The sequence below is a fragment of the Leptidea sinapis genome, chromosome 28, assembly GCF_905404315.1.
Source record: "Leptidea sinapis chromosome 28, ilLepSina1.1, whole genome shotgun sequence".
In the NCBI taxonomy this organism is placed as follows: Eukaryota; Metazoa; Arthropoda; class Insecta; order Lepidoptera; family Pieridae; genus Leptidea; species Leptidea sinapis.
Window position 1 is genome coordinate 8,509,603 of NC_066292.1, and position 20,318 is coordinate 8,529,920.

The following is a 20,318-nucleotide window of genomic DNA, read 5'->3' on the forward strand; positions in this document are numbered from 1 at the left end:
TATTTGGGCGGGAATTTTTGATACCAGTGGGAGGCTCCATTGCACAGGATTCTAGATTTTGGGTAGGTACCACAACGGCGCCTATTTCTGCCGTGAAGCAGTAATGTGTAAACATTACTGTGATTCGTTCTGAAGGGCGCCGTAGCTAGTGAAATTACTGGGCAATTAAGAATAAACATCTTATGTCTCAAGGTGACGAGCGCAATTGTAGTGCCACTCATAATTTTTGGGTTTTTCAAGAATCCTGAGTAGCATTGTAATGGGCAGGGCGTATCAATTACCATCAGCTGAACCTCCTGCTCGTCTCGTCCGTAATTTCATAAAAAGATCTAAAATGGTTGATAGAACGATAACAGCGAGCAAAATTATAGATATATACAAAAATATAGTGGTGTAGTCAATGGAAGAGCCCAGAGGCTCAATGTGAGTCGTTCGACTTTTCAGAGGACTTGACAACGATATGGTATGGTATGGTATAGGGGCTCCTGTTTCCGCAATTAGACCTCTAGCATGGGTCCATTTTGCGTGCAGTAATGGCCAGTTACTCCAACCAGCCCAGCTCCTTCCAGAAGTTCAGAACATTCCTGGGGTGTTCGCAGACTTCCTGGAGCGACCTCGTATTGGTTAAGGTTTTTGCCCGTTGGTTGGCCATCCCCGCACATTCCAGCATTACGTGAGCGACCGTTTCGCCTTCGGCCAGACAGCCTCTGCACTTAGGACTGTCCGTTACCCCGATTGTGAAGAGGTGTTTGTTTAGTGATGTGTGTCGTTGGTGAGAGAGCGTATCCATGAGCGCATTTGGCTGAAGGGCAGTGGCAGAAGTGGCAATGAACCAGTCACTAGATTTGCCGATGCCCGCCTTGCAAGCTCATCCGCTGCATCATTTCCCAACGAACCGCTATGTCCCTTGATCCATTGCAGAGTAACCCGGTTATAAGAGGCAACTTGTTCAAGGGTTTGGTTACACTCGTGTATTAATGCTGAGTTGTAAGGTACCCTTCAGCTCTGTTAGTACCGACATGCTGTCAGAAAGAATTCTGATTCTGTGGCCGTGTACTTTTCTTCTCAATATTGCGCTGGCGGTTTCCTTGATGGCTACGCACTCACATTGGAAGATGGAGCTGTTTCTGCCCAAGGGTATGGAAGTGTGTATGTTCAGTTCCTATGAGAAGATGCCAGCACCAGTTGAGAACGATATCAAGAGACTGGTTCCGGTAGAAGGTCTGGGTCTGGAAGAAAACCATACAAAGAAGCTCGATATGACTGCTTCCTGGTGAACCATTGAGAAATCGCAAATTTTCTTATGTCAACCTCAAAAAGCCTCCAGAGAGGTATGCAAACCAGGTTATGGATTGTCAGGAGGAGGCTTCTAACTACCAATATATGCAGTTGCCGTCTAGACCGTGCCCCTAAATTACTCCGCAAGCACAAAGTAGCTAGACTTAGCTTCGCTCGAAATTGTGCGACGTAGACTCAAGAGGACTGGGGTTGAGCATTATTCTCGGATGAAACCATAATATCACTATGTGGTGAGGACCGACGTCGGCGAGTACTGCGAAGGCAAGGGGTGCGTTAAGCAGAAGTTTGCTTTGAAGAAATAACCCGTTATGGTGGAGGCTCAGTTATGTTTTGGCAGCGATTATTACTACGATTACGATTTTCTAGAAAACGGCACTTTGAATGCACACGGTTACATATTAGAAGTCCTAATTCCTTACGTACAACACGCAGTAACGTTTCTTGGAGAAAATTTGATTTTTATGGACGATAACGCTCGCGCTCACCGTTCTGGCGATGTGGTGGCGTATATTCAAGAGGTCCGGTTTCATTGATTAGATTGGCTAGCTCGAAGCCCCGACCTTTATCCACATTTGGGATGTTCTAAAATGAAGAGTAAGATCGGTGCAGCCGGCTCCGCAAAACATCAGGGAGCTAAGGAATGTAATTGCTGCGCAGTGGGAGCGTATTCCACAAGAAACACGCAATCGATAGCATGCCCGTACGAATATAAGCTGTCGTTTTAGCAAGAGGGGGCCACACTCGATATTAAACTTTTACTTTTTTATTTTTGTTAGAAAAAACTTAAGTTTCTAGCCGTCTTTTTCATTTAATGAACGGATACTACCTGTTTAGACTCTAGAATCATTTTTCATTACTTCCATCGAAATGTAATGACGAAATGATAGAAACTACTTTTTGCTTAGTTATTTAAAGTATGATGATAGTACAAGCTACGTAGAATTATGAAATAATCTGAAGATGCCACTTCAAAACAGGTTATTTACCTTTTCTTTCGCAAAAGATCTTAATCTTAAATAAATAAATCTTAAATCTTAATAAATCTATATAAATACAAATATTTAGAAATTTATTAAGATTACATACTTCATAATAAATTAAGTTTTATTTGTAATACAACATATGGCATGCATACATCCACAGATGGTCGTGGAAATCTTTGGGGGAGGTCTTTGTCCAGCAGTGGACGTCTTCCGGCTGATGATGACGATATGTCATGCATTACCTTGCATGGTTTTTATAACTTGTTTAAAAAATACTAAAGCTATAAATGTTAACCAATTCAAACGACTGGCAATGGATTCTTGCTACTTCTTCTTCTACTTACTTCTTTCCATTTAATTTCATCTTTACCAACCCGGTTAACGTTCGTAAAACTAATTGTTTAGATATTGTGTATTAGTATCATGTTTTGGATCATAATAAGCAAATATTTTCTGTTTTCTTGAAACAGAAGCATACAAGTTTACATATTTTAAAGAGTTACATGTATGCAACGTGCTATCAGTAACCTAGATCTTGTATTATCAGTCATAACTTACACACAAACCGTTTTCGCATAATGTCGTACTTACCTACCTTACAATAAATACAAACGTACCTTATTTACATATCCTTCACTTTAAGTAAATATAAAAGTCAATGGCCCACATTCAGAGCTCTGTTGTTTAAGACATAACATAGTTAAACTTCATTTAAGTCTGTCTGTGTATTAAAATAACTGAAATTGTATTTTTGCAATTATTTTTTTGTAAATACATTTTCGGCATCGCCTACGCAAAGGTGGAATACTACTACAGAGTTAAAAAAATATCTCTATTAAACCATTATATACTTTTTTTTGGATTCCGTAAAAAGGACTCTAATTATTATTACTACAACTCCGCTGTCGGTCCATCCGTGCGTCTGTGAGCGGTTATCACATAAAACGGGATAGTGAGACAACAGAAATATGAAACATTGTATGTATAAGTATTGACACCATAATAATGCAAAACCAAGATGGCAAATTATTTTTAAAATGTTGGAAGGTCTAGTAAGAAAGATTATTTTTATATAATTATTTAAAAAATACATAGCCATCACGTGCGATTTTGACTGACCGGATTTGATGTATTGTTTTAGCAAATTGTAGAAAAAAAAAGAATTGAAACATCTGTTTAATGTTACAAATAACATTACATCACCTTTTTATATTAAATTTGTTGGCTCTCAAGCTGTATTAATTAATTAATTAATAATAATATAATAATATTGACAAACTTTTACATAAATTATGTTGCCCAAAACTAGGCATAGCCTGTACTATTGGAACAAGACAACGATACATTTAACACAATATTCTTACTTAAACATCTTAAATTCTAATATGCATCCATGACAAGGTAAAAAACATTCATATTCATCAAATAAATGTTTGCAGTTTCGAATCCGCGACCTATAGCTCAGTAGGTAGGGTCACTAACCAGTGGGCTACAAAGGGTCGTGAAATTAGTCCAGTTTTAAGTGAAAAAGAAATTAAATTCAGACTTGTCAATACAGAAGGGTTAATTTTACAGTATTTTTGTTCTTACATGTTAGATACATGATTAAAACGCGAATGAATCCGAAGGAGACGTGTAGTATTACATTTTATCACTTATCTTCAGGATAAGGTGCGACAATATCTTGACATAAGATAAGAAATCAGTACAGAAGGTATTTTGAATTAGTACCATAATACTTACAATATAAAATAAATCTCCAACTAACTAAAACATAATAATAAAAAGTTGAAGAATTCTAAACAAGAGTAAGACAAACAAAAACAACAATATAAAGTTTTAAATGTGAAAAATTAAATCGTGCATTGTGTTACAAAAGAAAACGAATACTAATAAATTAGAATACTCGAAGTGGATTAGATACAGTGGTTGAGGTGATTGGTTTTAATGACGTGGTTTTATTGGAGATTTGTGAAATTTGCAGTGTTAGAGCTCAAGTAGTAGTGAAATTTTTTATGATATTATTGTTACAACACATATTAATAATAAATTGGACATGAAGATATAGAGTAAATGAAAATTGTATAAAATTGTTAACTACAGTACATAAATATGGCTAATAATAACTATGAAAGTGAAAGGAGAGGTAGTAGAAACAGAGCTTTAGAACGATCATTAAGTTACTCCGAAGCAATTGGCAATGGGTCTGCCAGATCTTCAATAGAGATTCCCAGAATTGCCAACACCGAAGTATATACAAACGAGGAATTAAAGAAACATTACAGAATTTCACAAACATATGTAGAAGGGAAGGAGATTGTATTCCCAAATATTGTTACTAATGTGGATACAACTGTGCCGATGGATTTTGGAGGTTATGTATACAGTTCGCAGTCTAGTGAAGATGAACAAACAGATTCTGGGTTAATTATGACGATAGATGTTGAGACAGAAAGTCCCAGGTCGTCAGACAAACGGAATGTTTCAGACGCGTCTACTAGACCCCTAGTCAGCAGTAGCTCTCCTAATGACACCTATGAAAGTATAGAACCAGATCGCGAGGGTATTTACAATGAGGCTCCTTCATCTGTGTTCGAGTATTCAACGCCATATTCAAAACGACGAAGAGCAGCCAAGAGATGTCGGTAAGAAACAACTACAATCATACAATATATTATCTCTAGTTTTGCTGCAATTTTCACAAATACAGCCCCGTGTACGAGTTACTATGATGAGTATAGTAAAGCAAATTTTTACTAGTTACTTAGTAAGATAGTTTGTCAAGGTTTTTAGTTTTTTTTTAGGAATTGGAGGACAAACGAGCGTACGAGTCACCTGTTGTTAAGTGATCACCGCCGCCCACAATCTCTTGCAACATAAGAGGAATCACAGGAGCGTTGCCGGCCTTTAGGGAAGGAGTACGCGCATTTTTTGAAGGTACCCATGTCGTATCGTCCCTGAAACACCGCACAAGGAAGCTCATTCCACAGCTTTGTAGTACGTGGAAGAAAGCTCCTTGAAAACCGCACTGTGGAGGACCGCCACACATCCAGATGGTGAGGATGATATCCTAACTTGTGGCGTGTCGTGCGAAGGTGGAATTCGGCGGCAGGAATCAGGTTAAACAGCTCTTCGGAACACTCCCCGTGATAAATGCGGTAGAAGACACACAATGAAGCGACGTCTCTACGCAACGCCAAATGATCCAGCCGTTCACACAGCACTGGGTCCCCGACAATTCGAGCTGCTCTGCGTTGCACGCGGTCAAATGGTTCGAGCTGATACTGGGGTGCGCCAGACCAGAGATGATTAGTGCTCTTAGTTTCTGGATTGGGATGAATTATTATATATTAATGTTCATGTTCATGCAATACATAAATATATGAGGAAAGTAAAAGCTAGGGCAACCTTAAGATTGAGTACTCATGCTTTCGTTAAACACTTAGAGAATTCACAAGAATCAATATTTAGCAATCTAACCTCGTAGTTTTGATAAATATGGTTACTACTTTTAACGTTGGATGTTGAAAATGGAAATCGAAATGTGTAATGTGTGATTCAAATTCTCGGGTATTAAGATATATTCCTTTGTAATTCTTCTTGATGTCCATTAAGTGATTTTCGCAAAACTATAACTGAAGTAAACGAAAAATAAGTGACAAAAAAATGTATGTTTGACTTGATTTTATTTGTTTGTGTGTATACGACATAGGTCCTAGACCATACATTAGGATCAAATTGCTGTTATATAATTGAAACTTTCTTTCGAGTAATATTTCCAGTATATTTCATCAAAATAGATCCAAAAATCGCGGTAATAGTGCGCCGCGGCCGTGTGCCAGTTATGGCTCTCCGCTCGATGCCACGCCCCGCACAAGTCACGGGCACAGCTAGTTAGCTACACAAAAAATAAATAAATATTATTTGAACACAAGTAAATGTAACACTGATTCATAATTGAGATAAAAATATACCTACAATCTATCAGTGTACTCGACAAAACGATAAGAACGAGTATTTCGTGTAATTGATACTAACTAAATACATTGAATAATTTTGCTGTTGTAGCATTCTTCAATGAATTAATGCCACATAAAATGCAGTAAATATCGTCATCCCCTTATAAATAATCGCATCTTAATCAACTGTGAACAGACTTTGATCATATAGAAGAATGAGACATACCATCTTATGTCTCAAGGTGATGAGTGCAAGTGTAGTGCCGCTCAGAAATTTTGCGGTTTTTCAAGAAACCTGATCGGTACTGCATAGTCCATTACAAATTACAAGTCGGGTTTCTATGCGGCTGTTTCTGTGCGCATTTGCAATGCGTAGGTTCTGTCGTTTGCAGCTTAATTCTCCATCATTTAAAAACTCCACAGCCTCTTAGGACACCCTGGCACAATTCTATTATGAAAATGTTGAAAAAGGAAATAATCCCTGCTTGTGAAAAATTGTAGAGTAAAATAAATTCACCCTGGTTATTCATTTTAATAATAGCTGACTTACGATTTTCACAATATAAGAACGTTCTATTTAAAACATGAATGGGAAACCGCTGTCCTGAACATCTGTAATGCCACAAGTCATGAGATGCGATACCGGATTTTGTGCTATATAAGCATTGGACACAAGGATGTACCCGGGAGTTGATTTTACAACTCCTACTGCTGTGGAGTGTGGGTGCACACCCACACTCCACAGCAGTAGGAGTAAGGATAGTTTCTTATCAAATCGCGGTATTTATTAGTAGTAAGATGCCATCAACTTGATGCAGGTGAATGAAAGAATGAATTAATTAATAAGCATGAACAGCACAGTAGAAGATGCTGCAGGACTTTTTTGATTTGAGTTGGAAGATATCTGAAGATATTTATAATTAAGGTAGATATTTTTAAAGATTCGTTACCTGCCTTTAAATTAAATGTTACTAGATTATTAGGTACCAAATGATTTAGGTTCTTGACGTGTTGTCACGGACTGTATTTACTCGGTGTCACCAAAGTAAGGACAGTGCGTGATGTGGCACTTTAATTTGATGTTCATTTAAGTATTTATTAACAACATAAACAGTCAACATTAACTTAATTTAATTTTAATATTTAAGCGTGTAAGAATGTAGCAACTACTGGTTGTCGAATACATAAATAAATTGGAAGAAGCTGGTACCGCGGAACCCAGATTACGAGGCAATAGTAATCCGAGTAAGGCTAGGATTCCGGCTTATAGAGTTTTGCGTGAAGATTTGAATTGATGTACTGTGTCGCTTTACTACTATATATAACCTCACCCAGTATACCGACACATTCTGTTCCAGATTAAGGGAATGCTTGCGCTACATGTGCAAATATATTACACTTCTGAACACATCAATTGCCCCACCTTAGAGTTTAGGTTTCGATGGCCCCTATCTAAATATGATTGCTAGATTGAACAAAAACTATTGATGCAGTTTTAAACCAGATACATTTTACCATCTTTTTCGATAGTATTTTTTTAAATTTGAATTCCGAATACCACACGACATGGAGCTACGCCTAACAAGTCGGGTATGCGCCTTGATGATAGCAGTTGATTTTTGAATAAAAACATGTTGTATCAAATAAAGGTTTCATTTAATAACGCGTGTTGTCTCCATGGGTATCTACGACGGCTCTATGAAATTTTGAGGGATCATCTCCCATTCCTCTTCTATGGCAATTTTCAACTCCTGCATCGTCTGGGCAACTGGCTGACGAGTCCTAACAGATCTTTTAAGCTCGTCCTACATGTGGTCAATCGGGTTTATGTCTGGGCTTCTGGCTGGCCAGTCCATAACTGTGATGTTCACATCACGAAGATATACCCTGACGATGCCGGCCATATGGGCTCTTGCATTATCATGCATAAAAAGGAAATTTGGGCCCACATAGTCCGCATATGGTATCACGTGATATTCTAAGCACTCACGAATTTACTTTTCAGCATTTAATGTTGGCAGCCGTGGTCCCGTAACAACCTCATGTTGAGTTTTGCCGCTCACGGATATACCGCCCCAGACAGTCCATGGGCCAACCCTCTCTTTAAATCAGCATGGTGCAAAACTCTCTCCTTTACGTCGGTAGACTTTTTCCTTCCATTATTGCCATGTATTGCAATTTTAGAGTCATCAGAAAAGAGTACACGGCTCCAATACTGCCCTGAGTCCAATTTAAATGAGTGCGCGCGAAATGAAGGCGCGCTGTTCGGTGGGCTCGCGTTAGTTTGGGGCTATTAGCTGGCTTGTGTGGTACCATATCGCGTTATTTTAACCTTGTCCGAACAGTTCGAGCAATCACAGATACTCCGTCAAAGTCGCGAAGTTGGTTTTGTATCTCAATGGAGGTAAGGTGACGATTTCTCAAGCTGGTCGACACGATGAATCGATCCAGCCTTTCAGTTGTGACCCGAGATCGTGACCTTCCTTGGCGACGAACAAAGCCGCACGTCTCTAGGTACCTCAGATAAATATTTCGGACCGCAAGTCTACTTAAATTAAGTTGAGCACTCACATTTCGTTGGCTGTGTCCTGGATAAGCGCCACAGCTTGGGCGGTGACTTCGGGCGAAGTATCCAAAGATTATTGATAGAACCTCACCTTCATGTTAATAATAAGTAATGTTTGTTGCAAAACCAAAGAGAAAATACAGACTTTCAAAAATTAAATCCAAATAAACCAATAAAATAAAGTTTTCGATTGTTTGATATCAACGAAAAGGCTCCAAATTGATTGTTTCTTTAAATTCTGTGTTCGAAATTCAAAAAAGACTATTGAATGAAATTATGAATGTGCCAGGTTGAAAACTGCATAAAAACTTTTTGCTCGACCTAATATAAATTTTTAGCTAGGACCAAACGAAACTGAAAATGCAAGGTGGGCCAATAGATGTGTCCAGAAGTGTATATTAAATTTTAATAATAATAATTATTAATAATTTGATATAATAATTTTAAATAGATTAATACGAAGTCCTATTTCCACTAAATAGTTACAGCCTACTATAATTAAGAGTACAGCCTAGGATAATTTCTGGCATGTGTATTTTAATTACCTACGTTCTAACTTAATACATTTTACATACAAACAACTATTTACTTGTTTGCTTAAGATTGTATGATTTTATTGTGAAATATGCTCACATCCAACCAGGTGGGTCAAAAAATAATTAATTTAATCTGTGATTCGCAACTCATGACTAAGATTCTCACGTCTGTTACCTAATAAGAGTATCAATAATAACCCACAGTCGACAGCATGGAAGACCGATGCGATCTAGAAGAGTGGTCCACAAGAGCGGAGAAGAAAACGTACCGGTGAGAAGCAACATTCCTTCAAAGTCTATGAAGTATATGAGGGATATTGTTAACACTGTGGTAAGTACTATAACAAACGTAGATGATGAAAATTACTGAAAAGGTAACGTGGAATTGGTTGGTGCAGAGAAAATAATGCTCAGTAAATTGGTTATACTTATTTACAGAGCGAATGTCAGCTCTGAGAGGCTATTTGAGAGAGTCAAGCGCTCGAAGTCGAACACGAGAGCTTGATGTATTACCATAATATTGATACCAAATATATTTTAACTTGAACGAAAGGGTGAAAGGCCTATAACATCTACCTACCGGCCTTGGGGGCAGGAGTGATTATATTATGTATATACTCCTTATTAGAAATCTATTTTATTTTTTAGACCAGGCATTATTGCACTTTGTAAAAGTAGTATTAGCTCCTCAAACTACAGGAGGATGTAGTATTCTCTTTGATTAACGCGAGTGTTACATATTTAATTAAAACACTTTTAATGGATTAAAATGCGTGTAATTGTAACTGTGTTTTTACATTAGATTTTTGCGTAAAAGTTACATTTTTATAGACCTTCCCAGATCTTGTTTTCAGGGGGACTGCAGATGAAATGAGGCAAAGATATGTACAGTATTTGTCATAGGTGCCACTTATTGCCTCGGAGGTGGTATTTGGATCTGCAGTACCCCTGAAAACGAGATCTAAAAAGGTTACAATTTACAAAAAAACACATTTGTTTACATATACACAATATATCACTTACATTTCTGGTCATTTCAGATAAACAGTAAATGGCGCTACATGATTTTGTTGATTATGTTTTCCCACTTTGTCTTCTGGTTGCTGTTCGCCAGCATATGGTACGTGGTGTCTGCTTCGTATCAGGAAGATATCGGTGATGGGAAGGAGCATTGCATCACCGGCACATCGTCGTTTGCTGGTATGCTCATGATGGCTGTTGAAACTCAGGTAACACTTTCTGTGACAGAAAACTTGCTGTTAAATTTAAAGCGTGATTTTCCAACATCCTAACAAGAAGCAAATGTCTGTAACGTGGCTATATACGACGTATATTTTAACGATAAACATAACATTAACATGCTTGGCCAAGGGCGACTTTATGTCCAATTCTCTTGGATGACAACCTATCCCTAATCGAGCATGTAGTGACGGCTAACTATGAAAAGGTCTTTTTATCTGAGTCATGGATGTTCATAATATGTATTTATATATGTTTAAGTAAGTATACTGTATTAAATATATCGTTGTCTTGCAACACATAGCACAGGGTATGCCTAATTTGGGGCAAGATAATTTGTGTAAAAAGTGTGTCAATATTAATATTATTTTTAATGTGCCAACATTGAATTTATATTGTCTTTTACTACTCGCACTTTTAAAAGTTCCAAAAGGGATTCCCTAATTTATTGCAGATTCGATTTTACAATATCTTCAACCTAGTGAATCATTTTTATTTATTTATTTATTAGTTTATTTATTGAAATTCTTAAGGCAAATACTAATAAAAGAAGAATACTTATATTACATTTTAATATAGGATGAGTATACTTTTTAATCTATATTAACTCTATAGTTCAGGAAAAATCTCCTTTAGTTTTATGGGTCTTATGTATACATAATTTCGTTATGTTGGTGAGACTGCCATTTTTATAAGATGGAGCACATGCAACGAATTCAAATACCCTCCTCACTCTCGCCTGGTTTCTTCTTTCCTCAGAAATTATTATTACCTAAGCAAAATATATTTCAGATGACAATAGGCTACGGTGTGAGGTACCCGAACGAGGAGTGTCCTGAAGCGATAGTTATAATGGTACTAGAGGTAAGAAAATATTAGATTTGAACATGTTTTTCATTAAATTCAAAACAATAGGAAGCTCACTGTTGCTCAGCGGGCAATGGAGAGGGCTATGCTCGGAGTATCTCTGTGAGATCGAATCAGAAATGAGGAGATCCGTAGGAGAACCAAAGTCACCGACATTGCCCAAGTGATTGCGAAACTGAAGTGTCAGTGGGCAGGACACATAGCTCGGCGGACAGATGGCCGTTGGGGCAGTAAGGTCCTCGAATGGCGACCACGTGCCGTAGTAGTATTGGTAGGCCCCCCACAAGATGGACCGACGATCTGGTCAAGATCGCCGGAGTAGGACGGATGAGGGCAGCGCAGGACCGATCGTCATGGCGATATTTGGGGGAGACCTTTGTCCAGCAGTGGACGTCTTCCGGCTGAAATGATGTGAAACAATAGACACAGACACAATACAAGACAAATTTGAAGGGACACAGTACAAAACGTGTTACAGATATGTTGACTTATGAGGAGTTTTGCAAATTAATTACATTATTAAATTTTAATAACATTATCAAAGTTTTCGAGTTGTTTACAACTGCTTTCCTTGAGGTTAATTTATACAAAAATGGCTTGTTAAACATGATAAAATCGAATGGTAGACTTTAAGTACACCCTATTGTAGATATTTCTGCTTTCTTGCAACCCATAGTACAGGCTTTGCCTAATTTGGGGCAAGATAATTTGTGTAAAAGTATGTCAATAGTACCCATATCAGAATTATTGGGTTTCTCAAGAATCCTCAGCGGCACTAGATTGTAATGGGCAGCGCGTATCAATTTCCATTAGCTGAACGTCATGCTCATCTCGTACCTTTTTATATAAAAATAATAGTAATGTTATGATATAATTACAGCTGGACGTCCACTACTAGGCAAAGGCCTCCCCAAAAATCTTCACGACGATCGGTTCTTATCATATACATATTATATACTATAATTAGGAAATAAGATAAAAATGTTTTTTTATAACAAGTGACAAATTTTAATACCACCTACTAAAATTAACTTTTAAATGAAATAGATCATTTTGTTTAAGCGTCTGAGAATAAATTTCAAACAACACAATGACTAATATTCGAATAGAAATCGGGCAGAGTAACGTCCTAACTAGTCAACGGTTGCAGCGAAAATGTGTCGATACTAGGGAGACGTCGCCTTTTATAGACGTCTTCACACTGTCCACCTGTCACTGTCAATACAATAAAAATAATTACTCACTACAAACAATCAATACGAAGACGGGCAGAGTTTCGATGAGATGTTCACAGGCCGATGACAAACGAAGTAATTGTCACCAACTGTTCTGCTACCGCTTATATAGCGGTCTGTCAGCTGGAAGTGGGGAGAGGTGACGTCACGTCTTGAAAATTTTCTTGTGTTTCTAAGAGTATCTTATATTACAGATCGTTGCCGGAACCGCATTGTCTGGAGGACTATCGAGTCTGCTCTTCACCAAGCTCGTACGACCAAACAAACTTGTAACGTCTGTAGGCTTCAGTAACAAAGCTACTGTAAGTTTTACCTGACGAACATAATCATTAACCCAATTAAATTCATGGCTGGCAACGCATCTCTTGACACCTGTTGTTGCTGATGTGCATGGGCGGCTGCCTCACCTGTCCCCATCCCGTGAGGCTCTTGCCCGTTTGCCCCCTCAATTATATATATATAAAAAATTCCTCATTTAGATTTTTTTCACTCTGGCAGTTACTTCGATTACTTACTCGAATCAACTTTTTACCGGAACGGAATTAATGTAATACTTTTGATCGGTATTTCAGTTATTTTATCAACACACACACTCATTACAGAATATTCCGATGCAATAGAGGTAGATATTATTATATATTTATACTTAAATTATATATATATATATAACATATTATAAATAACACTACTCTCGTGATTTCACCACCAGTGGGAGGCTCCTTTGCACGATGCCGGCTAGATTATGGGTACCACAACAGTCTGAAGGGCGCCGTAGCTTGTAACATTACTGGGCAAATGAGGCTTACCATCTTATGACCGCTAAGAATTTTTTGGTTTTTCGATAATCCTCAGCGGCACTGTATTGTAATGGGCAGGGCGTATCAATAACCATCAGCTGAACGTCCTGCTCGTCTCGTCCCTTATTATCATAAAAAAAATTCACCCTGAGTGCAACAAAACAGATCCATTTGTGAGGCTATTTCATTAATCGTACGAAGCGCACAAAAGTGCACTTATCATAAAAGTTTTAACAAAATGTGATTACACCCAGACTAGGTTACGGATTTATATCTGTAGTTTTATTGAATATTACTTTATCAAACAAGACGTCAGTATTTTTAGAAACTATTGTTAGTCCCATCTGAATATTTTAATTAAGTGCTGACCTGGCAAACGTTGTTTTGCTCACACAACAGAAAAAAATAGGTTTTGCCATATAAATTAGAAACCACGCGCCCGCTCATTGTACGAATTGTCATATCTAGTAGTTTTACTTTTTTTCTTTTTATGAAAATAAGGGACAAGACGAGCAGGACGTTCAGCTGATGGTAATAATATGACATTTGACTCAATTATTTGTATTGCGAATATATAGGTATTTTAAGTAAAAAAAAATATAGATTCCGTCACTTCCGGATAAGTAATCACCATAAATTATACACCGAAACCTTCTCCGAAACACGCATCATAATATGGTATAAGCATTAGTCCAATCGGTTCAGTAGCTATCGGAGTTATTTGTTAGTATAGACACAGATTAGGGCCTTCCCTAATCTGTATCCTTATACTAGCATATAATACTGTTTATTTTACAGGTTTGTCTGAGGGATGGAGAGCTCTGCTTACAGTTCCGAGTGTGGGATTTCTTGAGCACCCATCTCATCGGTAGCACCATCAATGCGTACCTACATAAACCAATCCGGTATACAATTACATATCTCTTACATCTGGTACCCTCTACTTTTGTAGGCCCACAGCCTGGCGTAGCTCCTGATCCGCAATCGCCTACGTGGCGGTCACTTAACCAACTTCAGACTAAAGTTGGTCGCTTCATACACTGAGATACGAAGAAACTCTGTGATAGTGAAGTCCCATCGCAATCCTGCACCTGGTGGAATATTATCTACCAACTGCATGCTGGACCTAGTTGAGGCCAACGCTACTGCACTCGCTTCTTAATCAGTCCTATCACGCAGGCTAACATTTTATAATAATAATAGAAGCCTTTATTCGTTGGCCATACCACATCATTATTTATATACTACTTATAAAACAACTTTTTCGTGAATCTATAAGTAAAATAAAATAAAAATATATTAATGTTCAGCAACCACGTTGTTGATCAAGTAGTCTTTCGACATAGGCCTCTTCCAGTTTCTTCCACTTATCTCTATCTCGAGCTAACCTTCTTCATCCTGTTGGTAAATCAAGATGCCATCTTTTAATTTCACGCCTTTGCCTTTCCCATTTCTAGGGTACCACTCTAATACGTCTTTTGTCCGAACTCATTACATGCCCAGTCCATTTCTATTTGAGTTTTCTTAATTTTTCTAATAGTCCTTTTCCTAATTTTTGAGGTTGTCCACAGATGCCCTAGACTGAGAATTGATGAACATTAAATAGAACTAACTCCATGGAGAAAGGTAACCAGGTAGTTCTGGTTGGGTTTGCCTAGAGGTAATCATATCTATAACAGCATCAACAGACAACACTTGATGCCCTGTGTTTGAACAATGTACACGAAAAGAGGAAGCCAGAATCCAACTAAGTGAAAGCCTTCCTAGTAAACATCGCAGGAGTACGCTTGATGAGAAATGCACAAGGCTTCTTTCTTCTCAGGTTATCAGGGTGAACCTTTTGTGAGGCCTGTGTCAAACAACTTCCTGCGGCTGGCATCAACGTGCACAATTGTAGTATCATTAATAAAAAACTTCTAGTTTATTTTTTAGGACCCTGGAAGGCGAGCTCGTCCCGAACTACATTCAGCAGTTGAAGCTGTGCCAGGCTCGCGCGTTGCTGCTCTGGCCAATCACAGTCGTCCACGTCATAGACGCTGAGAGCCCGCTTTTCCACATGTCCGCTGAAGACATGATGGACTATAGGTACGAGAACATACTTGGTGATCGTAATCAAACATAATTTTCTATTTCATTGAATATTATTTATACTGTTTTTGTTACAATCTTGTCCATGTTTTTACCTCAACTACCTTATTGAATTTTAATATTTTAAAATGCTTTTGCTGATAAACTTGTCCTATTCCTAAAATATTCGTACCTGAGTAAAACAAGTGCAACAAATTTATTTTTTACGTCTTTATATATGTAACAACAGTGGAATGCAATCCAGATGACAAGATACGGGCATACACCAGTCGGAGGCTCCTTTGTACAGGATGCCGGCTAGATTAAGGGTACCAAAACGGCGCCTATTTCACTCGTGAAGCGATAATGTGTAAGCATTATTGTGTTTCCGTCTGAAGGGTGCCGTAGCTAGTGAAATTACTGGGCAAATGAGACAACATCTTATGTCTCTAGGTGACGACCGCGGCTGAGCTAATCCTGAGCGGCACTTCATTGTTATGGGCAAAACGTATCAATTACCATCACCTGAACGTCCTGCTCGTCTCGTCCCTTATTGTCATAAAAAGTACAGTTTGGTATTGTTTCATATTCCAAGTTTCATTCTGTCACTCGATAGCCAAAGAATTAAAGAAAATATTGCCTTGAGTAAGCGTTTGTCGGTGGGGAGAATACCTGAAAATATATTTTTTTTATTCTCTTCATTAAATATGTAGAGAGCTTTTTGATTTATAATTTTGTTTGTTTAGTTATAATTTTTCTACATGGCTGGGACATGCCGAAATTTTTTAATAATCTATATATATATATATATATATAAGAGATTTCCACGTATATAGTCACTCATCACGATATCTCTGGAACCATAAGCCATACAGACTTGAAATTTGGTAGAAATATTCCTTTCGCCGAGTAAAGGTCAGCTAAGAATTATTTTGCGAAATTCCATCCGCATTTTTTTTTATTATGAACGTCTGTCGGGTCAGCTAGTTAATGATAATACTCGTATTAAAAAGAAAACTTATTTGCATGCTAACTTAACTTAGCCGAATACAATTTTAAGATCTGTACTACTGAATCCGATGCAATAAATTAATTTAATATAATTTTATATATTATTCTAAATATGTATCTACTTATATTATCGTGTTGATTTTTCTCCAGGTTTGAGATAGTGGTGTGCCTGACAGGCGCGTCTAAGAGTTTGGGAACGACGACCCAAAGCCGAACGTCATACTTGTCAAAGGAGATTATCTGGGGATATAGATTTAAAAATGTTTTGAAGTAAGTTGAACAATATCTTGCTACTGTAATTCACAAAAATCAATTTAAAATTACCTAACAACAAATCCATGCAAAGCTAGAGCTAAATGCCCTCAAATGTGAATATTTTATCTAGTTATTATTTCTTTATAAAATGTTTATGCAAATTTAACATTACAATCTCAACGTTAGGTGCAACTGACAAATATTATATTTAAAAAAAAATTAACAAAAAAATAACTGTGTAGTATTTTGATTTTGGTAAATGACAAATATTGGTAAATGGCGTCATATTCACATATACAATATTTTATTTTGTAACACATTTTTTTTTTAATTAATATGATCTTTAGAAAAAAGTAAACGTATATAAAATGTAATACAAAATATTTTTGTGAATATGTTCTACGAAAATAAGCACCACGAAAGCAGTATTTAGCTGTGAAATGTTTCTTTATTTAGATTCTTGCTGTATATAAATAACAACAAAATCTAACACAGAACACGACACCATTTTATTATTTAATTAAAATCCGTTAAAACAGAACAATTACGGTAAAACAATCAAATTAAAATGCAATCTAATTTGACAGGAGACTATTGGACACTAAATTGTTTCAAAACGTTTTCAAAAACATCCATCTATTCCGTCTCTTTCTCGCACCTTATTTTTTTGTGTAAGGATAGTTATCTCACTCTCACACAGGGTTCGCCTATTACGCTTGTATACGAAGTTAATGGTCATAAAAACCTTTTTTTTCAGGTATTGCAAAAAAGCTGAAGCCTATACCATTGACGTAGATAACCTGAACACAGTTGAACAAGTAGAAACTCCACTCTGCAGCGCGAGCAGGCTCAAGGAGTTCGAAGAAGACATGAGGTCTGAACAGCTTTTATCCACGATCGATCTGTCGACCTCTCCTACCAACCTATCCCTGAGCCAGGACGAGACGTTGTCCAGAGTTGGAGAGTCAGTACCGTCTACGCCAGTGCTGAACAGAACAGGAACACAACGGAGTTATGGATGGAGTTTCAAGAGGTTTTATCCTGAGAGATTCCAGAGGTCTAGGGATGTTGGAAAACAAATGCAGGAGTTGGAAAAATAACAAGTTCTTAATATAATTTACTATCAGGCGTTTCTTTGTGAGAGCTTAGAATTAGTAGTTTAGCTGCAAAATCAAGAACTTTTTACCGCTTGTAGTGGAGACCAGAAGTTCAAGAGGTGGTTGTACAGCGAATAGAAACCTTCAAATTAACGCCTGCTAATAATAAATGAACCTTCATAAGTTACAGTTAAGTCTTAATTAAACAGGGTTGCTCAATTGTTGTACTAATAGGTATTAAATTTATATTATAATAAAGATAATAAGTAATACGTTTAATGTGCTTTTTGTGTACTATATTCATTTTATTCCAGCATGAAGTAATTTTTGGAAAAGTAGGAGGAAACGCGATGAATTAACACGCAGAGTAACTGATGCTGTGATGTGTTCACCTTCTCACAAGGTCTCTTATGACACAAGATAATTTTTGAAAGAGGATGATACAGGATAAATGATGCATCTCACATGAGCTATCTCTTAGGACAGTATTCCACGCGGCGTCTTAGCTTTACCAGTAGCAGGCTCCTTTGCACAGGATGCCGGCTAGATTATAGGTACCACAACGGGTACGGTGCCTATTTTTCAAGGTGCCGGTTTTCAAGGATCATGAACGGCACTGAATTGTAATGGGCAAGGTGTATCAATTACCATCAACTGAACGTCCTGCTTGTCTCATCCCTTATTGTCATAAAAAAATTCGTTGTGAAGTTGGGTTAAATTTGGAAGATCGCTCCAACGAACTGAATGAGCACGCAGGGCACGTTCTTATGGATAAGGAGGACAAAAGAGCGTACGGGTCACCTGGTGTTAAGTGATATCGCCGCCGACATTCTCTTGCAACACCAGATGAATCACAGGAGCGTTGCCGGCCTTTAAGGAATCTGTACGCGTCTTTTTTAAAGGTATCTCGTACCCATATTATATTGTCCCGGAAACACGGCACAAGGAAGCTGATTTCACAGCTTTGTTGAAAGCTCCTTGAAAATCGCACTGTGGAGGACCGCCGACATAATATGTGTGTCGTGTCGTGCGGAGGTGGAATTCGGCGGCAGGAATCAGATGAAACAGCTCTTCGGAACACTCCCCGTGATAAATGCGGTAGAAGACACACAATGAAGCGACGCCTCTACGCAACGCCAAGTGATCCAACACGAGAGGAAGCACCTAACGCGAACTTATTTCGGCTATGGCGAAAGCAATTGGTTGTTGAGTTAAATGTGGAAGACCGCTCCAATGCCAACTGCCATAAAAAATAAAAAAAATGTATAAATCAAAAAGATATACATATTTTAAATTAGTGTGCATATCGTGAGTGATATTTCGATGAGGCCTTGTTGATAATATCGAAGATATTACTTTTATTATTATAAAAGTTATTTACTATTATAATTTAAAATAATCATTGAGAGCTAAATTTAAAGAAATGCACAAATTTATAGATATGCATCTTAACTGTTGCCTCTTAATATTTTTTTATAATGTTATGTACGTACATAGGCATCTTAGAGAATGTGCTAGAAACTGTCATGACCAGGAATAAGGTAAATCGAGGTAGTGTCTATTGTGGGGTGATATACTAAATATGCTTTTACAACAAGATCCGAGAAAATGTTTAAAACAAATGAACCTATCACCACGGACGAGTAAAAAAGGAAGGACTCCGCGACGTGATATTAGCAAGTGAAGCGCCGTTATGCTAGTGTGTGTGCGGTTTCGGAGGTGACTACTTACACAATTTTTTCTCCCTTAAATAATTATATATGGCCACAAATACTTATAAAGTATCGTTTTAACACTTTTTCACAACGCACGATGGCATTTTTAAAATATTTTATTGAGACGCAAACTGATCTATTACAGACGATGACAATTCTCATAATGGCCGCCTATCGGCCTGTAGTAGTGTAAGTGTGTGCGTGGGGCTTTGTATTTACACGTTAATCGGCTTGTTTTGGTTCTAAACTGTTATGCAATGTGACACGGAGTCCTTATTTTTTTACTAGTCCGTGCCTATTACATAATTCTAAAGAATTCTTAATAAACGTGTGTGGTAAAGGTTACTATAGCATAAATGACATTCTTAATGATACCACAGATTGGGAATGTACAACCGCCCTCAGGATATTAAATAACAAAATTTATTGTTCGGTATTTCATTGTAACTATATTAAAAAAATAAAAAGAAGCCCGCTGAGATTCTTGCGCCCGTCTTCTCAGGTTATTTGAATTAGAATAATACATTAAAACTAGCTGTTTCAGCAAATGTCATATTGCCATATAACATATTAAAAAAAAAACAATTATTAAAATTTTGATGCAACCGTTTCTCAGACCTACCAAATATATCGTACTACAATTATTTTATTCGATTGCCATTTTGCTACCCTATATCGGTTTGGTGGATGGA

At 37.5% G+C, this 20,318-nt stretch overlaps 2 protein-coding genes across 3 annotated transcripts in view; one reads left to right on the forward strand and one right to left on the reverse strand.

The window, feature by feature from the left end:
* Positions 1–4,027: 4,027 nt before the first annotated feature.
* LOC126972964 (G protein-activated inward rectifier potassium channel 3-like) lies at positions 4,028–18,347 on the forward strand. Of its 2 annotated transcripts, XR_007731238.1 has the most exons (10): positions 4,028–4,927; positions 9,548–9,674; positions 10,384–10,572; positions 11,375–11,446; positions 12,879–12,986; positions 14,280–14,386; positions 15,414–15,566; positions 16,710–16,829; positions 17,572–18,145; positions 18,226–18,347. XR_007731238.1 is itself a non-coding variant. In XM_050820066.1 (9 exons), exons 1-9 carry the CDS (start codon positions 4,395–4,397, stop codon positions 17,912–17,914), a joined length of 1,752 nt encoding a protein of 583 aa, XP_050676023.1. In that variant the 5' UTR covers positions 4,028–4,394; the 3' UTR covers positions 17,915–18,190. The 2 variants fall into 2 exon arrangements, 1 of the variants encoding a protein (XP_050676023.1); XM_050820066.1 differs by lacking the exon at positions 18,226–18,347 and having other exon boundaries at positions 17,572–18,190.
* Positions 18,348–19,778: 1,431 nt separating this feature from the next.
* The window catches only part of LOC126972962 (uncharacterized), a 284,567-nt gene continuing 284,027 nt past the window's right edge, over positions 19,779–20,318 (reverse strand). Inside the window, exon 7 of the transcript XR_007731236.1 lies at positions 19,779–19,833. The gene's annotated coding sequence lies outside the window, so the exon portion shown is untranslated. The remainder of the gene's footprint in view (positions 19,834–20,318) is intronic.

Bases quoted from the DNA above. Each gene is read 5' to 3' on its own strand.
- LOC126972964 (XM_050820066.1), top strand. From the start codon at position 4,395: ATGGCTAATAATAACTATGAAAGTGAAAGGAGAGGTAGTAGAAACAGA. The intron at 11,447-12,878 runs GTAAGAAAATAT...CTTATATTACAG, and splicing joins TAGTTATAATGGTACTAGAG to ATCGTTGCCGGAACCGCATT. The intron at 12,987-14,279 runs GTAAGTTTTACC...TTTATTTTACAG, and splicing joins GCTTCAGTAACAAAGCTACT to GTTTGTCTGAGGGATGGAGA.